The 21595-nt window shown below is 42.7% G+C and overlaps 1 protein-coding gene across 12 annotated transcripts in view; it reads left to right on the top strand.

The window, feature by feature from the left end:
- anks1b (ankyrin repeat and sterile alpha motif domain containing 1B) overlaps positions 1 to 21595 on the top strand; it is a 146786-nt gene that overhangs the window by 101593 nt on the left and 23598 nt on the right. For 8 of the 12 annotated variants that reach the window (XM_030768140.1, XM_030768112.1, XM_030768148.1 and 5 more), the window contains exons 1-3: positions 5215 to 5418; positions 11719 to 11817; positions 13453 to 13605. In XM_030768140.1, the coding sequence (XP_030624000.1) occupies positions 5215 to 5418; positions 11719 to 11817; positions 13453 to 13605 (456 nt within the window). Of the gene's footprint in view, positions 1 to 919; positions 1615 to 3592; positions 3663 to 5214; positions 5419 to 11718; positions 11818 to 13452; positions 13606 to 21595 lie in introns of those variants that run through there. The other 4 variants (XM_030768097.1, XM_030768105.1, XM_030768089.1 and 1 more) reach the window with 3 other exon arrangements.

Below are 21595 nucleotides of genomic sequence, written 5' to 3' on the forward strand. Positions count from 1 at the left end.
ACCTTTGTTTTCATGCATATCTGTGGATGCACTGATGATGTTTTCATTTGTCAAAGATTTTTCAGGTCTCATTTCAGTATCTTGTGTCTGAAATTGGGATATATAGATTTTGTTACAGTATCTGAAACATTCTGATTGCTGTGGTATAGATTGGTTTTAAATGCTAATCTGAGATTATGCTCCTCTACCAGTAATCCTAATATCATACAGCAGAGTTTGGGAATCGAAATTAAAACCTGATTTGATTCATTTGCACAGCCTCCAAATTAAGCAACACGCTCCCTTGATCTCAGACAACTAGTGTGGAATTAATTTGTAAACTCCATGACCTCCTTGAGGTAAAACATTCTGTCCTGCTGTGCCACTGCTTCAGCCCTTTGCTTGTATGTCAGGTCCCCAAATGCTCCAGGGCACAGATGCTTTTAAGAACTCTATTGAGAAGGTCCTTGGATTCCAAAAGGGCTATAATGCATTTCTCCATTTTGTCTGTGAGGGCTCCCTGCCTTTGAGGAGAGAGAAGCGATAGAATTTACTTATGTCTCACTACACAGACACACAAACAGACACACACACACACACACACACACACACACGTGTGTACGCACATACGCATACTCCATTACTGAAGACTCTCATTTGAGTCATGTCATGCCTTTGAAGACACAGTCTATTTTATGACCATTCAGTGCACTGACACATTTACACACATACACACACTCCAGTAAACTCACACAAACAGTGCATTCTGTGTAGACAAATTTAAGTGGCAGCAGTTGGGGTCCGTGCACATCATGCATGAAAGCCACTGTGGGAAGACTGTGGAAAGATTCAGGTGTGTGCCGTGTTGTGTTTATATAAGTGTGTCCATGTGCATGTACATTTTCTATCTCATTTGTTGTCATTTCTTTCTTATTTTCAGACGAGGTTTCAGAGCAGAAGGAGGGCAGTGTACGAGACGACAGACGGGACAGCCACATTCCTGAGCAGTTTGCCGGGCTGCTGCACGGTTCTTCCCCAGCGTGTGAGTCACCTGACAACCCTTACCAACTCTACAGCAAAGTCCACAAGTTCAATGTCCCGGAGTCTGCTCATCGTCATAGCAACCTGCTCCGAGCCCCCGAGTACATCATCGCACCTTTCCCCCGCACGGGCAGCGAAGGCTCTGCCCTGAAGAACCAGCGTGAGGCCAAACCGCAGGTCGTTTACCGCACCATCTTCCACACACGGGTCAACCAAAACCAGTCATCTGCTCAGACCAACACTGAGGCAAAACAGGGAGGCCCCGCGCGCACCCATGTGAGAAACGGAAAGGTGTCGAGTATTGGTGGAAGCAGCAGTATAGCAGCGAGCTCCAGTCTGACATACCCAGTGAGTGGATGTAGTGTTGGAGGTGGATACGAGGAGCGAGCCTGCACCCTTGGGAGGATGCGCTCCATGCCCCGAAACGTGCTCGACCTGCAACTATCCAAAAACTTCTCCAAATCTGACTCCAACTTGGTAGCTGTGTCACCCATAGAGGAGGAGCACTGGGCAGCCCGGGGCCAGAACAGCCCAGGGAAAGGCAGCCCCAACCGAATGGAGAGGACTCCCTCCTTTACTGCAGAATGGGAGGAGGTAAATGTGCTGTTTTTACACTGTGATGTACCAAGATTAAGTCTGTAATCCTTTGATATACATGGTCACAGATATGTAAACATTCTTAAGGGGTCTTTGCAATGTACAATGACAGGAATGTTTGTAATAATATTCTCAGTGACAGAGCAGTTGCTTTGGATAGTTTCTCCTACGTAACTATTGGGTTATAGGCATAGGTATAGGTATAGCTGTTGCGTTCGTTTATATTGGGCTATAATATTGCAATATTACGTTTAAATCTTTAATACACGTTGACATTCATTGAAGGATTCTCTGTTCCTTCAGTATAATTCTGAAGCTCCCTGTTTGTTGGCTAGACTTTGAATCGGCAATCTAATCAAATTGTCTACATAGACCATTATGCTTTCTTCCAAATCTGTGTTTGCCAGCTTTATATTGTCTATAAGATTGGGCTTCTGCAGAGTAACACTGATAATATAAAGTGCCACATGGCTCTTAGAGTCTCTGGCTGATAGAAGCTCTTATGGTCTGCCAGAGCACATCTGCTACCAAGTCTGGTATAGACTGGATGGTGTGACTGATAATGGCTATCCCTCTGGCTGATAAACATCTTTGATTTCAATATCACATTTTTCATAAATGACTTCTACAGAACATCTCCATGATTAACTACCAGGGTTTTTTTTTTCCTTTAGGATCGCGATGGTACGTTTGATTTAAATGGCTGAAGTAAATCTCTGCTGCCAGTGCACGCCAAAGATGAACACTGTTGACTAATACAAAGTCGTTTTTTAATCTCGATGTCAATATTGGCTGAGCAAACTATGAGTTAATGATGCTAATGTAATTTTATTTAGGATAGTTCAGGATATGTCACTGAATACTAATGGAGGCACTAATGAGGATGCTGGGGAGGGTATTCTGTGAATAGGGATATCACTGTTTTATGGATGGAGAAGTTTTCACACACAGATGAAAAGGCACAGTCACCTTATGGAAATTTGTAAACTCGTAAAGCTATGACCTTTATTATATTTCATTATTTATTTGTCAAAAATCTAAATTTGTTCCAACCCACCACTGCTGCGTAGAAGGTTGAACAATAATTAACAATAATTAATAGGTAATAACATAATCTCGATTTTTTTTCACACCCTGGTCTATAGTGGACCAAACCTTCACATAGCATTTGTTTTGTTTGTGTTTTTCTACGATGGTAATTTGTTTGCGAAGTGCCAACGATCGGATTCATTTCTGTAACACCTGCAGACAAATCAGTAAAACGTGGTTACAAATCCTTAAATAGATTTTCACTCTATTAATTATCAGTTATGCCACCAACGATCAAATATGCTCATTCACCCTTCAAAAAGATGAAAGTACTCGTCAGATAACATCATGAGTGCATCTTCACCCAAGGATTAAACATACAAGCCAAATTTAACACAAGCTGGACAAATGTATTTCCTTATGAAAATGGTTCATCCAAACAACTGCCCAAATAAAAACGCTTCCGTGTTGTATAAGAAGACGTTGGGCACTAAGGATGAAGAATGAGTACTATATTAAGCACAGTGTCTTTAACGAAGATGGGTTCATTAAAACACGCAGTACGTATCACTCTGGTGCACAGAATGACATATTCTAGAATAAACAAATCAAATGATGATAAATTATCCCTCCGAAATTCTTTTTTTTTCTCTCTCCTCACCAGCCCTTAAACAGCAGCAATCTCGGCATTTAGGTTGTAATTAACAGCGGCTGAAGGAGGTGGGAAGCGGAGGAAAAGTGGAGATTTGGGAATGGGACATTTGGGAATACACTTGTAGAGGCCCTTTAATTGCAAGCAGCAACGTGGAATTATATAAGAGTATTGTCGCTGCATGTGAATTTTTTGAGATGAGTGATAGGCATTTGTAGAGCACTAAGTGTGCATCAATGAATAGGAGATGAAATCTCTAAACTTTCTCTCTCTGTCTGTCTGTCTCTCTCTCAGATTGATAAAATTATGAGCTCCATAGGAGCAGGGATTGGGACAGAGCTGGAGGACACCAAGGAGGATTCAGGTGTGTAATTCTGTGTCTTAACATACCCTCATCTTAAAAGAACCGATAGCCAATTCTGTAAACCATCTCCACTTTAGTAATGGCTGTCATTGCGCAATATTGCACTAATCTGGAATATTGTGAGTAAGTGCTGGCTCTGAACTCTGTGTTGTTCACACTGTTCTGGAGAAATTTGTAACGTGATGGAAATCTCAGATAGCAGATGCTTTAGCCCACGGCACACTAGATAGGATGTTTCCACTCAGTATGTCAAAGAAATGCACTTTGCATAGGGAACAGTGAGTCTTTTGAAGTGTAACCATGGTTACTGTTCGCTTCTCTCTCCTTGCTGGTTGTTTCCTGTTGTGGCAGTTGGAGCAGAGGCACAGGAAGTCAGTGTGGCTCACTATGGGAGAGCTTTTGGGCAGTTTATCTGGGGACAGATTTTTAACAAAACTCTATAAAACCTATGAGCCATGTGTTCAGCATTTTCACAGGTGAACAGGATGAACCAAACTTCAATCCGTGATTACAAACGTGTTCTTATGTGGACAGTCTCTCCTCAGTGTGGATCTGCATTTGCTTTCCGACTCTTTTTCTCATTCCCTCCTTGTAATTTCCATCCAGGGTCTTCTGTCCCCATCCCCGTTCCTCTCTTCTCTTCTCCTCCTCCTTTCTCCCGTTGTCTCCTGCGATCATGCCCTCCGTCCCCTCCTGTAGTCTTTGTTGCATTGCTCCACCGTGCTCGTGCTATCCTGTTTGCTCTGGAGCCACAGCTGACACCAACACACTCAGACACCCACTGAGCATGTGTGTGTGGGAGTAGCAGCAGCTTCTCGCACAGACAAAGAGATTGGGTCTGATCTGATGGCTATTATCAGTTACACAAGGTATAGCTAGTGAAGAGAGAGAGAGAGAGAGAGAGAGAGAGGGGGAGAGAGAGAAGGGAGGGAGAGTAAGCAAAACAGAGATTGAGAGAGAGAGGGGAAGGGGAGAGAGAGAGAGAATACAGAGGGAGAGGGAGCGTAAGAGAAAGAGAGGGGGAGGAAGGAGAGAGAGAGAGCAGAGAGAAGCGAGCTGCAGAAGCATACAGATGAGTGTGGGAGTACTTGATAAAGAGAATTCTACCAGGCAGGCTGCGCGTGCTCACTTTTACTCTCTCCCTCTCTCTCCCTCTCTCCCTCTCTCTCCCTCTCTCTCTCTCTCTCTCTCTCTTCTCCTTTGGCTCTCTCTCTGTGGCACACAGATGCACACTAACACACACACACGCACACGCACACAGTACGAGCACAGGAGCAAGAGCAACAGCTGAGACAGAGCAGCTCTCGTCTCTTTCTCCAGAGGATCTAACCTCACCATGTTCACCATGCTTTCCTCACACCCGGGACCCTAACTACCGCTCTCTCCAGGGGATTCCTCTTCTCCTTTGCCTTTCTTTTTTCTTCCCCCTTCTCTCCCTCCTTCCCTCATCTCTTTTTTTTGGGTCCTCTTTGGGTTTTGTTTTGTTTTGGGCTTTTTTTTTTCCATCTGAGGGAGAATGGCGGGTTCTTTTGACAGTCACTTTACGCGGAACATGATGTGGCAGTGCCAGCTGTCACAGCCGGACTGCCGCTGCTATCGTGTGGATGGCTACTCTCTGCTAAAACGTCTGCCTCTGCACCCTCTCATAGGGCCACGCTGCCCTGTGCAGTCCGTGGGACAGTGGCTGGACAACATCGGCCTGGTCCAGTACGAGAACCACCTGCTGGCCAACGGCTTTGACAACGTGCAGTTCATGGTGAGTGTTACTGCTGCGCAAGAGGAATGGATGCCATCAATCTATACAATCTCATTCTCTGTCTCTCTCTCGCTCTCTCTCTGTCTCTCTCTCTGTCTCTCTCTCTCTCTCTCTCTCTCTCTCTCTCTCTTTCTCTAACTCTCTTCCTTGCTATCTTTTTCATCTATCTTCTACTCTAACTTAATACCTTTCCCTCTCTACCGCTCTCTTTTTCTGACTCATACATGTGCTTTTCACTTATTCATTTTTTTCTCCTTTTCCATGTTTGACATGTATGTGATTTTACTTTATTTTCTTCTGAATGTGTGTCTGTGGAGTGTTTGTGTTCCTAAATACCCATCTCTCTGATCATTCATCCGCTCTGTTTGTCATGCCTTTTAAGTTGCGACAGCACCAAAATGTATTTTTATCGTTCTCATTGCTCCTTTTTTATCCTTCTGTCACTCTGGACCAAGTTTTGTATGTGTGTGTGTGTGTGTGTGTGTGTGTGTGTATGCGTGTGTGTGTGTGTGTGCGCGTGTTTTCATGTGTGCGTGTGTTCATGTGTTCATGTGAGATACCTTTATCATTGCTGCTGCAGTCTTATCACGAATAGAGCACAGATTAGATCAGTAGCTAGCGATCAACTCGTACATGCAACATATCTGACACATACACACACACAGACTCACAAAATCTAAAACATATATAGTTAACACAAAACGTGATCGACCAAACACTTGGCCAGTAAACAATTAAGACACCAGTCCAACACTGGAACTTATTTTGTTTACCTTCCCTCCCACCCCATCCTCATTATCCTGGCAGTGATCATGTCCATTCATCTGTGTGATTCCAGCTCTCCAAGTTTGCCGCCACTTTCTGATTGTCCCTAGAGCTTTCATGTCCTCTCGTCATATGGAAGAGCAGGTTCATACCCTGTGAAGATAGGAGTGGCTTGCCTGGTTGGGTCACCTTTAACTGAGTGCTGTGTTTAACCTGCTGTCTTATGGGTCTTGTATTAGCATCATTCCTTTCAGACATGCTGGAGACTAAGGCATAAAGGATATGTATTATACTGTATTTTTGTTAGGGCTTTGAGGAGCACTGTCTGGCTCTATGTGGTTGAATCGAATATTTGTGTGTCTGTGTGTGCACGTGTGTGTGTGTGTGTGTTTGTGTATGTGTATGTGTGTGCGCACGTGTGTGTGTGTGTGTGTCTGTGTGTATGTATGCATGTTTGTGTATACACTTGGGTTTAGCTGTAATGATTGCTTAACACCTACACATAGTCTTAATCATCCACAGTTCAGTATAATCAACAGGTAGAGAGAGAGAGAGAGAGAGAGAGAGAGAATAGACTGTTTGATAATGTTCAAACGTTTTTAATCTTTAAAGCATACAAGCTGCTCATGACTAGGTCAAATCAATAGTCTCCAAGTAAATCTTAGCTCATCTGAAACGTCTGCGAGGGTTGAACAGTGATCTCCACATAGCCAGTGTGAGGGCGAGGCAGAGCTGGTAATATGTGTATTTCTACCCAGATTCCAGGTGAGTGGGGTCTAAAGCAGGAGTTGCCCAGTTCTGTTCCCGGAGGGTTCAGCATGTCGGTATAAGGCTCTCAATCAATCGATACTGAGTTCTGAAATGGAGGAGAAACCTGAATACATGTGTACCATGCAGGACTGCATCAGGGCTTTCCTTTATTTTCAAAGGAGCAGTCCCGTCTGAAAACGATAATCTGGTTTTCCTTTTGTCCTCACTCTTTTGACCACACATTCAGAAAGACCTGATAGTGATTGCCATTAAAATGATACCTGTGCTTACATAAATCTCTGAAGAGAAGACTAGGAAAAGGGGGCTTATCATAGTGTTGGAACAGGAATGACCATTTGTACCAGTGTTTGTGGTCTGAGAGTGGTTTATTCTCTCTCTCTCTCTCTCTCTCTCTCTCTCTCTCTCTCTCTCTCTCTCTGTCTGTCTGTCTGTCTCTCTCTCACACACACACACACACACACAAACACACTTTCTCTCTGTCACCCCTTCTCAGATAAGTTTAGAGAGGAGAGAATGAGGCAGGGGGAGGAGAAGATTGTTGGACAGAGAAGTGAGGGATAGATTGAAGATGTAGGTACACAGAGAGGGGCTGCTTGGAAGAACAGATGTGTTGGGGGTGCAGTCCAAATGGTGGATTTGAGTGTCAACCTGCTTTCCCCTCTGTATGTGTGTGGTGTGTGTGTATATGCAGTGAGGTGTTTCGCGGGTGTTCAGAGGGTGTGCTTTGCGTTGTTCTCCTCCAGCGCACCACAAGCTTTGACCTGCATCTGTGTCTGCGGTTGCCGAGGCAACTGCAGTATGAGTGGGTTGATTCGCAGAGTGTGTGTATGTCTATATATGTTGTGTTCTTGATGAAATGTGTGTATATGTGTCTGCCTATGTTTGTTTAAGTCACTTTTATTTGCATTCTTTCATGATGGTGTGTGTGTCAGTCAGTATGTATACTGTCTTCAGTATCAGTAAGTATTACAACAGCAGTCAGAGAGAGGCATAGAAAGATATGCAAGTCTTTTGTATACCACTGGAAAACCTGCATTTCATGAGGAAAGAAAGCATTCGATTTTAATAAGCTTCTCTCTCTCTCTCTCTCTCTCTCTCTCTCTCTCTCTACCAAAATTAACATCTTTGCACAATGGGTTTGGACCTGCTCATGCCTGTGTATCTTTAATAGATGAATAAATGAATTTCCATTGTTGGAGGAGCTCCATATCGTATGTCTCTCTGGGCTGCACTGTTTAAACAGTTTCTCTGTCTTTGACTCTCTCTCTCTCACATGCAGTTTTGTGCAATTTGTAGTAAGTGACGGGCAGAAATTGGGAACTCTCATTGTAAGTCATTCTCTGATCACAACAGTAAAAATTTAATGTGGGAGTGGAGCAGATATACAACATACAGAAAAGACCACAGTGTGAATACTTACACCTTCCATGTACGTAATATTTGAGAGGCTGATGCAAATTATTATGATAATATTCAATTCTGTTATTCTCAAAAAAAGAAAAAAACCATATTTCCATGCCTGAGGATAAAACATGGATCATTAAGCTCACCATGATGAGCGTAACTATTCCATAATTGTAAAAACACACTGTACATCTCTGTGACCACTTCTCCTCTTTTCAAGATGGCACTCCAGAATAACTGCTATTAATTAATTTAAAGCAGTCTCACTCTCAGTTTCTCTCTCTCTCTCTCTCTCTCTCTCTTTCTCTCTCTCTCTCTCTCTCTCTCTCTCTCTCTCTCTCTCTCTCTCTCTTTCTCTCATTATTTATGCTCCACCAAGTAGCTGATGACTGGGGCATCTGGACGCACCATGGAAAGACTTCTTGCTGCAATTTCTTTGTTTCCATTTTTTTTTTTTCATGTTGTACAAATCTCTGATAGCAGGCCCTCTCATGGTTTGACATGCCTTCAGATATGATTAATATTGGTCTGAGTGTGCTGCAGTGCCTCTGTGTCTCCTCAGAGACTCAAGTTGCTTTGAAACTTTTCCCCCGGTGCTTTCCGCAAACTTTCTTTTCCCCATCAGCACACATTGGCAGGCTGGCTTGGTAGTTCTTTGACGCTGTTGAAAAGCAGTTGTGTTCCTGAGGCTGCTTTGTCATCAGGAATCAGAGAATAGGCTATTGTCTGATTCACCAGACAAAAGTGAATTTCGACTGCAGAAATTGGTTTGAATGATTTGAATTCAGCAGCAAATCCTTTTCCCATTCCAGTGTGAATGAATGTATGAGGATTGTTCATTGTTTAATGATTTTAAAGTGTTTCAGTCTCATTTCCCAAACAGATATGATATCTCTATTGTGATATAGTTTAGATTATATTTTCCTCAGAGAAACTTTGCAACAAAAATAATTAAAAAAAAACACACACACACAAAAATATGACTCATGACTTACATCCAGTGGTTAGGTTTTTCTCCTTCGTTCTATTTAAATCTTTAATGAATGATAAATAGCAGAATTGTGTTTGCTGCTGATCAAAGCATTAAATCAGTAATGCAAAAAATGTGTTGACAGTTGTTTACTCAAACAGCAGTTATTTAGGCAATGCCATTTCTACTCAGAAAAATGTACAACAACGAGCAGATCACTCTCACTCACCATACAGTAGGGCTGTGTGTGTATGTGTGTGTGTGTGAGATTTCATGACCATAGAAGGCAGTTGAGAGAGAGGCGTGTTCTGTCAGCTTAATCAGTCCAGCATAGGACATTCCTCTGATGAATGATGAGAGGGTCAGACAGTGTGCTCAGTTACCACGGCAATCATGAATGATTAGTTGTGTTTACTCATGTCCTAGGAGTCCATATGAAGCACATTTATGTGCAGTCTGTAAAAGACAAAGAATTCTTTTGAATCTGTGTATAACGCTCACAGGTTTAGTTTTCTTCCACTTAACGGGTACATCCCCGTGTTTTGCCCTAACATGTATTGGCGTTTCTGCTGTCTATTGAAGGCCATGATATTTGTACTGTATGAAAAATTAATGAACACTATTTGTGTCTCTGGCTGTGAGTGTGTGCGTGTGCGCGCACGCGTGTGTGTGCGTGTGTGCGTGCGTGTGTGTGTGTGTGTGTGCGTGTGCACCTTTGTGCTGTAGCCCTCCACACATTTCTGTCCGTTTCCCTGTGCTGATATGACCTCTCTGTATGAGACTCCACCCCCAGTGCAGGAAGAAGCTCTGCTTACACGTCAGGGCACACCACTAACACACACACACATCCAAAACACAGTCAAATGGTTTTAAGGAAAAGGTTTACTTACATATCAGTTACTGAAAGAAAGCAGATAAAACATTCAGATGCTCTTTAAGGCAGAATTGTACAAACCCTTAAAGCAGTAGCGAGACAGACGGAGAGAGACAGAGGATAGAGCTGTCAAGTTGACTACTGGACTGTGGAATAATGTTAGAGAGACAGAGAAAGGTAGGGTTTGATATATGGTAAAAATGTCCACAGGACGTTCTTACCTTGGTACATCCCAATGATAAGGGATTTGTCATGAGGGGAAACACCTGCGATCAGTCCTGGCTTGGTGCTAAAAGCCATTACTTTAGTGTGGTGATAAGCCGCCTTGACTGTAACAGATGTGAGCTGCTCAGAGCTCAGTTAATCAGACTGAAGGAAATATCCATAATGTAATGCTTGTACTCCCAAGGTTATTCAGTTACACAAGGTTCAAGCTGTCATTGGACTGTAAGTTTAATGGTGTGTTAAATGTTTCCTTCATAATTCAACAATATCCCTGTCAGACAAAGACAAACCCAAGAACAAAGAGAAGTGATGCAAAAAACATAAATAACACAGATGCACAGACCACAAATCAAGAGCCATCTCTTGTTTTTGTGTTTCTCTCTCTCTCACTACCCCCCCCCCCCCCCCCTCTGTGATGGTGATTATGTGTGTGTGAATCTTCACTCTTCGCTGAAAATGCAGCAGGTTAAAGTTGATTACTGCCAGGGCTCAATATACATCACAACTGCCTTCTCTCTCTCTCTGTGTCTCTCTCTCTCTCTCTCTCTCTTTCTCATACTCTCTGTCTCTCTCTCTCTTACTCCCGCTCTCTCTCTGTCTCTCTCTCATACTCTCTGTCTCTCTCTCTGCATGTATATATTAAGAGGATGACTGAGATTGTGGAAAGGTCATTAAAGGTGTCCATATCAAACTAATCAGTGTGAAAGCATGAACATGCACAGGGTTAATCAGCAATTCTGTATGTGTGCTTGTGTGCCTGTGTGTGTGTGTGTGTGTGTGTGTGTGTGTGTGTGTGTGTGTGTGTGTAGAAAATGAGCCTCATTGTTTTTCACACTGGTATTTCTTTCATTCTGTTCTGCTCGCATGTGCATTGGTATTTCTTTGATTCTGCTCTGCTCGCCCGTACATTGGCCGGCCAGGAAAAGAAAGCAGTCTGACATTTTCAAGCCGACTGCTCTTAAAAGCTCAAAGCATTCTGAGGACCTTCAGAAGAAGTGATAGGCACTCAGTAAAAACCCCAAAAGAACAGCAGAGAAATGAACCTCTCACTGATCAAAGAGATGCAGCCTCCTGTGATTTTCTGATTTATATCTAAATGTTGTCATTTAATTACAATATGACAATGACTAGTTGAACAATGAGCTTTTGTTTTGGGATTGCTGATTAATTGATAAATTTAATTGGACGACAGATTGATTGATTGATTGATTGATTGATTGATTGATTGATTGATTGATTGATTGATTGATACAGCTGACTGACTGACTGACTAATGGTGTTTTTCTTTCAGGGCAGTAATGTGGTGGAGGATCAGGACTTGTTGGAGATTGGAATTCTAAACTCCGCCCACAGACAGCGTCTTCTGCAGGCCATCCGACTCCTGCCTAGGGTGAGTTCAGAGGTCAGGGGTTAGACTAGGAGAATTCAGGAGGTCTCACATGAATCTGATGTGTTGAATGGAATGATTGAGTCTTGTATTGGAGAAAGGTGGAGTTGAAATACATACGCACCAATCTACCCCAACAAAAACTTAAGAGGGAAAAAAACATAGCATGTAGACAACTAATATGGAAAAAAGCATAGCATGTAGACAAGTAAAATATCCAGCACACAGAAATGTGAAGAAATTATGAAGATGTCATCAAATTTCCCACATTCATGATTAGCTTTTGTTCGTGTGCAGTGTTTCCTGCAGTTATAGTGGCCATTTACTGTCTTTTGATCTTTTTCAAACAATTTAGCAATTGCTGTTCAGGAATATCACCACCTTTGGTGTATTGGCCACACAATAACTTTTTTAAATTGTTAGCTAATTCCATGTTGAATGGTTGGACGGACAGATGAGGTTTTTGTTGGTGAATCAGTCTGAGGACAAATTTCCTGCCATGTTAACCATGCTGAGACACTTAATAGACACTTAGACTAAGTACTGGCAGGAGGTCATTGACATTCAGAGCATGTGACAAGGATTATATTACTCACAAACATTATTCGATGAGATTTCATTACACACACGCGCACACACATGTACTTCCTCTTATTTCCCACCCTGCTCACTGATCTTCCCTGGAGACCACTCTGTCTAAGACCCCTGCTGAAGCAGTAATCCACCAAATCCCTTCTCATTGTAACAGAGGAAATGTGTGTGTGTGATGTGGTGAGTGTGCGTATGCATTCGCGTGCGTGTGTGCATGTGCGCGCGCCTGTGTGTGCGTGTGTGAGTGTGCGTGCATGCGTGTGTGACTGTGCGTACATTTATGTGTGTTTTTGCTTCAGAGCAGTCACTGTATAAATCAAATGCTTAGTACCTCTGTTCTCCAGTATATTCCAGGTAACCGTCCTCTCATCCTAACCCTCACTCAGTCTCCAAGGATAACAGTGTGTGTGTGTGTGTGTGCGTGTGTGTGTGTGTATGTGTGTGCGCGCATCTCTGTGAGCCCTGAAATAGTACAAAAGGACTGATTTACACACAATTGCTTTCACAAACATATTTCCATGCAAACAGATTAAGAAAATGAAAGCGAGGAATAGAGTCAGTAAAGGAGTGAATATGCCAGAGATAAAGAAGGAGAGGGAGAAATGAGTGAAGTTGACTGTGAGTGGGGAAAGAAAGGAGAGAGAGAGAGAAAAGTACAACATATCAGGACTCCAGAGTATGGCCAGAATGTGCAGATTAGTGAGAAACTGAACTTTCATCCACAGTCAGCATTTTCTCTGTCAGCTCCAGCAAACTGCTCAAAAGACATAAAAAGAAAAAAGACAGCATATTCAATCCTTTTGCTCTTTCTGTTTCTCTAGCTTTTTCTCTGTGTGTGAAAGAAGGATGTAAATTGTCTCTATTCTTAGATGAAAAAAGTACAGATCTGAAACCTCTGACACTAGGGTGACCAGTGCACAGAGGGATAAAAATCTGAGTCTCTCTGTCATTCGTTCCCTCTTTCTCTTTGTTTCGTGTACACATGCACAGACACTCAGTGTAGCTCTACACAACACACTCACTCCTTTCTTTTCTTCATCTGTTCAGGTGCGACCCATTGGCTATGACGGAAACAACCCCACCTCAGTGGCGGAGTGGTTGGAGTCACTGGAGCTGGGCGACTACACCAAATCCTTCCTCATTAATGGCTACACCTCCATGGAGCTGGTGAAGAAGATCTGGGAGATTGAGCTCATTAACGTGAGTCCTGCTTGTGTTATTTCACCTCTAATCTCAGTGATGTCACGTCGGCTCGCTTAGTTTGGTGTTGGATGTCATGTCGTTGCTTGGATGGGGTGTAAAGCACCTAGTCAGTCTGAGAGCTTTGGCTGGCTTGTTATCAATAGAGCTTTTATGTTTTCAGATTATGTTCAGTCAAAGGAATCATTCTGGTGTCTCTTACTCTGAAATATCCTTTACCTGTTTTTGCTTCAACTCCCTCTTCTCTGAGTTACCTTATAAGTTCTCCTGTGACTCTGCAGCTGTATGTCTTGTGGTTACCAGCACAAAATACTGATTAGAGAGTGAGTTTAGCCACTCAGTCAGACTGATTTATCTACTCATAGCCTAGTTCACTGTCTGCTCAGGTTATAGGAGGAAGGTATCTTGGAGGCTTCGCTGCTGTACATGTATGTATCATATATGCACATGTTGATGCCTGAGACCAAGAAGCTTTGTGAGTTGTAAAGTTCTCTTCTGTGTTTTTAAAGAATTTAAAAAGTTTAGAGAGCAAGGAGACCCCCCTCCATTTGTATTATTATTATTTTTATTATTATCATCATCATTATATCATTTTCTTTTTTACAAATGAGGAATTGTAATGACCTCAAATATTTTTTATCAACATTTTAACCAAATCAATTAATTTGGTTTAGCAACCTAAATAATGAAATTTGGAAATTGAATATATGAATATAAATTTGAAAATGCAGCAAAATATACCCCTAGTATATTCCCAAAGCTATAGCTGCTTGCTCTCGGGCTAGTAAAAGGTGGATCCAGAACCTAGAACTGAGTGACACCTCAGACTGAGTGCTGGCTGTCCTCACATGTAACTCCCTTCATGACAGCAACTGTGTCGCTTTTAGCTTCTGACCAGAGAGAGTGAGTTAAAGAGCCATTTCCCATCTAGACTTTAGCTCTGAAAGCAGTGGGAACGTGTTAGACAAACCACATGACAGCTCCTGCATGCAGACAACTTCATGCTTTCACACTGTCAGTTCTTTGCAGTAATGGAACTGGCCCCCAGCATATTCTGAAACCTGTTTTAGCAAGGACTGAAATTTGACTGATCTATTGATATGTTAAGATATCAAGGCTAAATTTAACTGATAGTTAGCATCCGTTTACATACTGCTGAGGTCAAATATTATTCTGAACTGGATTATGGTCTTCTTAGTTCACACCAAATGTGTACTGCTTGGAGATTCTATTTGATTCTATCCAAGACTATATCTAACAGTCATTTTTGCTCAATCTGGCTTGTTATTAAAAAGTGGGTGTGCATTGACTTATTCATCTATGGGATAAAGTATGTTACATTTCTGTCCAGAGAATGGCCTTTCATTAGTCAGTGTTTCTTCAATAAATGTTGAATATTGGTTTGTTATTGACAGTTAATGATTGATTAATTTGTGATTAATTAAAGTAATTAGTGCACGAGCAGTTGTTCATTGCAGTGCCTCTAATGTTTTTGGGCTGACTTGGATGGTAAGATGGACAGTTGTTCTCTTTAGTCTGCTACTAACACAGCCTTGTTGTGTGGATATTTTAGGCCACCAGTCCCTTTAAACAGACAAATTACATGTCTAGAAATGTAAATAAAGTTAAATATTAATTCAAATTTGAAGAAACAGCTAGTTTGGCAGTGAATTCTGCAACATCCAAAGCCTTTGGTAACTGACATCAATAGGGGATCAATTCCAGAGGGGGAGAGAGTCCTAAAATTCACTTCAGCCATAGCTGTTTGTTGACATTTCATGTTGCTGTTGTTTTTTTTTCTGTGTACCAGTAAAACATGGAAATGTATTAAAACGCCCAAAGTGCAATTCTGGCACTGTTTGTTTGTTGAAGTCAAGGGGGGCAAGAGTCTTGACCCTGCTTTCCCACTGTTGCACTTATGACGGCATGAAATGATAACATTCCTCAGCAAATTTATAACACAGCAATTAATCATGTAATACACAGAGGAGCTGCCTCACGATTCCTGCCGCAAATGTGTCAATCTGATGACAATGGACTCGGACGGTCCAACGTTGCTCTGTGCTCACAGACCTGATGTTATGCTGACTCTTGGACCTGAAAGCATTTTGCAGAAGGACACATTATCCAATAAAACCCTCAGAGATTAAACTGGGGAATTCTCAGATCAGTATCCAATGAGGGAAGTAGTCTGTGTGGCAACAGTGTGCATGGTATTCAGTCTTGTGGATACTGTTCTTCAGTAGGGGATCAGGTCCAGGTGTGTGGGAGGCAGGACAAGGCCTACTTGCAATCTATTACTTGATAAGTGAATACCTGAGAGAGAGATGCTGGACCAGTAGCAAGGCCATGTCTCGGGAATTTGATTTTATATAGCAACATGTTAACACAATTCCCTCCACTGATATGTACCTGTGGGCAGTGTTGCCACTCTTTCCCTAGTCACCCTGTCCAGCTCTGCTATCAATGCAAAACTCTGCTATCAATGCAAGACTGCCCACTGGATTGTGTAAGCAACGGGATGGGAGGCAGAGGAATCTGAGTGCAGATTATGCAATGACGTGGGATTTGATTTCTTTAGCGCAGGGGAAAAGACCCACCCACACACTGTTGAAAGTAACGCACGGAAAAGATCCAGGGGACTGCAGAGAGAACTATAACACACACACACACATACACACACACACATGCACACGCACACACACATGCACGCACACACACGCAAGCTTTCAGACCACGAGGGGGAGACAAAGATGGCTTAATTATATTCTATGCTGTATGTATGTTTGTATTTTGTGTACGCTCTGTTTGTGTGTCCACATATCTTTGTGTGTGTCCGTGTGTGTGTATGTGTGTGTGCGTGCGTGTGCATGTGTGTGCGCATACACATGCATGTGCGATTGTGTGTGTGTGTGTGTATGTGAAGGTAGTTTAATTAGTATATGATGTGTAGTCCCTCAAGCTCTTTATATAATTAATACTCACTGCTTCATTCATGCTGAGTGTTGAATTTGGATGGATAGCTCCCTTAATGACACTATTGCACACAGATCACCCTAATGCTTCATTAGAAATCTCACATGGCTGAAGGTGTTTTTGCATAGATGTGTGAATGTGTGAATGTGTGTGTGTGTGTGTGTGTGTGTGTGTGTGTGTGTGTGTGTGTGTGTGAGAATGTGTGTGTGTGTGTGTGTGTGTGCATGCACGCGTGTGTGCGTGTTGTGCTGTGTGTGTTGCTGGATGTCTTGTTGGATCCACTGTGAGTAATGGTATGCATGCCTACAGCAGTAGTTATGCTGCATTCTGTGGCGCACAGCTGCTTTGGATGTCCTGTTGACTGCACACACTACAGCCACAGCCAGAGTCTGTGCCAGCATAAAGGTCTACCTACCCACTCTTTTGTCTGTGTGTGTGTGTGTGTGTGTGTGTGTGTGTGCGCGTGCGTGCATACAAAAATGTTGTGAGAAAGCATTTGACAAGTGTGTGAGAGAGATATAGAGAGAAGATTTGACAGGGCACTCCAGGGACGTTCCGAACTGTCTTTAATGAGCTTGTCTTGGTTAACTCCCTTAACACAACCACTCTGTCTCCTAGACGACCAGTGGGTCAGTACACTTTCTGCAGTCCAGGGTGAGTGATGATGAGCAGGAAAGAAATAGAGTCAGAAATTTGATATGTTTTTGAGAGAAGGTGGAGTGAAATGAACTGGAAGAATTAAAAAAGCAAAAAAACAAAAGAAAATTGGTAGGAAAGAAACATTTTTGTGAGTTTGATCCTCAGAGGATAAGGATAAAAAAGGGGATAGAGAGAGAGAAAAGAGGGTAATAGAGTGAGAAAAAATAGAGTCTCCTGAATGTTCTGAGTAAATCACTAATCACTAAGGGCAACAGATGCCGTGGCAACTACTGAGACAATGGAAAAACAAAGGGCATTGTGGGATTTGATGGTTTAAAATAGATGCTTGTGCCTGGCCCTGCTGGGTTAGGGTTTTGTTTTTTGTTTTTGTTTTTGTTTTTGTTTTTGTTTTTTTCATGTGACTGTGAACATGTGTGACTGGGTGTTTGTGTGCATTTGCCCAGAACGGTTTGAATCAAGCTCCCTCCAATGTGTGACTCCACTTCACATAGGATTACACTTTTCTCACTTCCCAACAGAAATATAGCAATTCTCAGCAGAATTACCACAGTCATACTATGAAAACTTAAGCAAGGCCTTTCCCTTGGTTGTGGACCACCCGTAGCACTGAACACGTTGCTCTGTTCAGTTCTGAACATGCAATACTCAGAGTCCACGAGCTTATAGCGCAGGATACAGTAATGTCTCACTGGTTGTCCTGCTTTGCACTCTAAGTCCTGTTACTGAATGTGACATGAAGGGTCCAAGGGTTGACCTGATGGTGTGGTCCAGCCATCTGTGATAGTGACACTCAAATTGTACATGCTGATTATTTACAAAATGCAGTAAGGTATTGGCCCACTAGATGGCTCTGTTGCCCCTCGGTGTGATTCAATATGCGGCAGTAAATGAGATGAGAAAATCTAAAAAGGCCCTGCAGTCGTGTGGCTGAGAGCATCAGTCTCATTTAAAGCGATGGAGCTGAAAGCTTGGAGTGAAGTAATTAGAGAATTCACTTTGATAGTAATGCTTTGGGGAAGTAGAGCTTTTTGGGCAGTTTGGTTCAATTCAGCCTCTCCACAGCATGAAAAAAACCATGATGGGGAAGGGGAGGCAGTTAGGGGAATGAAGGCACTGACTGTAGTGAAATGAGGATGTTGTAGAGAGAAAATGTGTGTGTTTGTGTGTGTACGAGAGAGAGAAATAGAGAAAGCTGGAGAGAGTGCTCACATGTCTGTCATGTACGTGTGTGTGTACTATGATCGTTCGATTCCTGTAGTAGCTTGTTTGTGTGGGTGTGTGTGCGCTCGGGCACGTGTGTGTTCATGTACAAGCACCCATGTATGCAGACGTGCACTCATGAGTGTGACATGAGTTGTGAAATTTTTGTCTGAAGCTAGTGGTTTACCCAAGCATCTAATAATATTCCTAGCAAGATTTAACATGTCTGCATTCCGCGCTTAATCTGTTACTGCTGCTGCTAGTTACGTTGAAGTGCTTCTAGCATAGCCTCAAATAACCTCATCTTCTAAAGCTCCACTGCCTGACACAACTGCAGGACCTCCAAAGCAACTGGCATTAAGTCACTAAACCTTCATAGCACATTGTGTCCTGGTAAGTACAAAAAGCACAGAATGACTCTCAATAACCCTTCGCTCTTTTGTAAACCAGTATTATACAGCAGCTGAGAAGCACCAAAGGCTGTGGGCTTGTTGCTTTATTTAAATACAGCTGCTAAGTTTCACTATTGCTGGGCATATTTCATGTGGTAGCCATGTTATGAGTGTAGGTGTTGACTCGCTATGTTATTCAGGATGTAATATGTCTATGAAAAATATGGCATAATGTTGTAATTCCCCTGGAGAATGAGAAAGCAGTATAAGACTGTGACTGTTTAGTCCTTATGCTTGTCTGTGGATGTATTTCACTGTGAAAATGAGGATAATCATAAAGATTTTATTTTTGCATCAATATCATTGTCCAGTTTCAGTTTCCTAATTGGTATGTTTTTGAGACAAAATGGAAGCTGTGCTTGATTTCTTATGAACGGGCCACATATGATAACCATTATAAACTCAAATCGTGAATTGAGGTGCGTATGAATTACTGGGCAGACTAGTGATTGTGGATGTAAGGAAGAACAGACTAATTGACTCTCTGTAGCCCTGTTGCCACAGCTCTGTTGTACAGCCTCCTGCTATGCAGGAAACAGCCACAGGGACTGTAGTGGTGGGCGGCCAAAAGTCATCAAGCCAGTAGTAATAATAGTTTAGCTCTTTTTTTGACAACTGTTAGCCTGTTGCCATGACGGCTAGCAGTAGTTACCATAGAGACCACTTGCGTGAAGCATGGATGATTCAAATCTGACGTGTGTGTGTGTGTGTGTGTGTGTGTGTGCGTGTGCGTGTGTGAGATAATGAGTTTTCGTGTCCTCTGTGTTTAGCTGGACTCCTGTTCCTGTATTCATTACCTTCCTTGTCACCTCTCCAAACACACAGATTGTGTCACTTCACTTCACCAGATGGTCACATTCGTTAGCATTGCGTGTTTATCGACCATGTACATTCTCTCTCTCACTTTCATACACACACACACCTGCAAATTCACGCCAAAAGTAGTACACAGTAACACAACCCAGAGCTCATCAATGCACAACAAACCACAGTCAGATCTTCCATCCATTCACACACAAACACGCAGCCTTCCACACACATGCATCAAATCAGGTTATGCGTGAGGTGTCCACAGTAGATGGAGATGAGTGTTAGGGGACAGAGCTGCATTTTAGCGTGTGTATGTTTGTGTGTGTGTGTGTGTGTCTAGGTAGGCAGGCTGCTACTCATCTTGTAAAAACATGTTTAGCTATAACATAGAGAGGAAGAGCTGAGATAAAGCATGCACCAAGTACATGTTCACTTTTGCTTATTTTATATTACCTGTGTATGCATTCTCAACATTCTCAAAAAAAAAATATCTGAAAGTACAAAGAAATTGATCTTTTATGTGTGATACACACACACACACACACACACACACACACACAAGGAGAGCACAAGAGAGCGAGAGCATGAGACTGAGAAAGAGGAGATGCCTATTCTCTTTGTCTGCAGAGAGGCATTAATCTTACTGCATTGTGCTTGTACTACTTCACAGCACTGAGAGGGTTAAAACAGCCAGCTCAGACACAGAGAGAGAGAGAGAGCAAGAGAGAGAGAGAGAGAGAGAGAGAGAGAGAGAAAGAGAGACCTAAACAGAGAAGAAGAGAAAGGAAGGGTTAACGCCATTCAGTTGCTAGGTGCTATAGATGCTTCATCGCCACGGTGACAGTCACCTGCACCGCCAGCTAGCATGCAAGAGCTTGAGCTCAATGTGCTCCGAGTATCCATAGTAACCTAGTGGAGGGAAGGGGGGGGGGGGGCTGTGAGGGAGTAAGAGAGAGAGAACGAGAGAGGGACGTGTTCAGACACAGACCGCTTTAGCGGAAGGAATCGTCAAACAGTGAGTCTCTGCAGTTAACCAGCCTGGAAAGAGATACAGAGGGAGAGAGAGAGAGAAAGAGAGAGAGACAGAGTGAGAAAGAGGAAGGGAAGGTTAGAGACGTGTGTGGAGGAAGCTGATCTCTCACTGAGTGTTTGTTTTCTCTTTCTCTTTTTTCTCCTTTCTCTCTGCTGTGGAGCTGAATGTGTGATTCAACTACAGAAAGGAGAAACAACACAGCTATCTAAAGAGAGAGAGAGAGAGAGAGAGGGAGGGAGAGAGGGACACAGAGAGAGGGGGAGAGATGGTAGAGATGTAGGAAGAGAGTTGCTCTGGGTGAAAAAGGCAGAAGTGAGGGAGTGGAGAGGTTAGGGAGTAGAGAAGGCATTTCACTTGAGGAAACAAGGATATAAACTCCAGTCTGGAACAGCCTACAGTCTACACAGCAACTAGGTGAGTCTTCATAAACGAATGTGAGATGACACATCCTGTTGGAGAAATGGACTAAGAGGAAAGAGAGTGTAAACTAGAAAGTGTTGAAAGAGGAAGGAGTAAAAAGAAAAGTGCATGTTTCTCTAAAGCTATTGTAATATGCTTTCGTTCTCTAAGTTTCTATCTGGCTTTCTCTCTCTCTCTGTCTCTCTCTCTCTCTCTGTGTCTTTAAGCTGTTCTGTTGATTGTGGGGTTATGAGTGTTTGGGAGTCAATCTCCTAATGTTGCAGTGCTTGCTGGCCTGATGTGCCCTCAGCATAGGGATTTGGGATAATCCTCACCCACATAATCTGCAGGTAGCAAAGGCCAGTGGTGAGTATTGCTCTGATGGATCATGAAGAGTTTTGATAGCACTCTCTTTTAGACTGCATACGAGCGCTTGGAGCGGAGCTGAGAGAGCAGAGGT

Source organism: Chanos chanos, chromosome 1 (assembly GCF_902362185.1).
Source record: "Chanos chanos chromosome 1, fChaCha1.1, whole genome shotgun sequence".
In the NCBI taxonomy this organism is placed as follows: domain Eukaryota; kingdom Metazoa; phylum Chordata; class Actinopteri; order Gonorynchiformes; family Chanidae; genus Chanos; species Chanos chanos.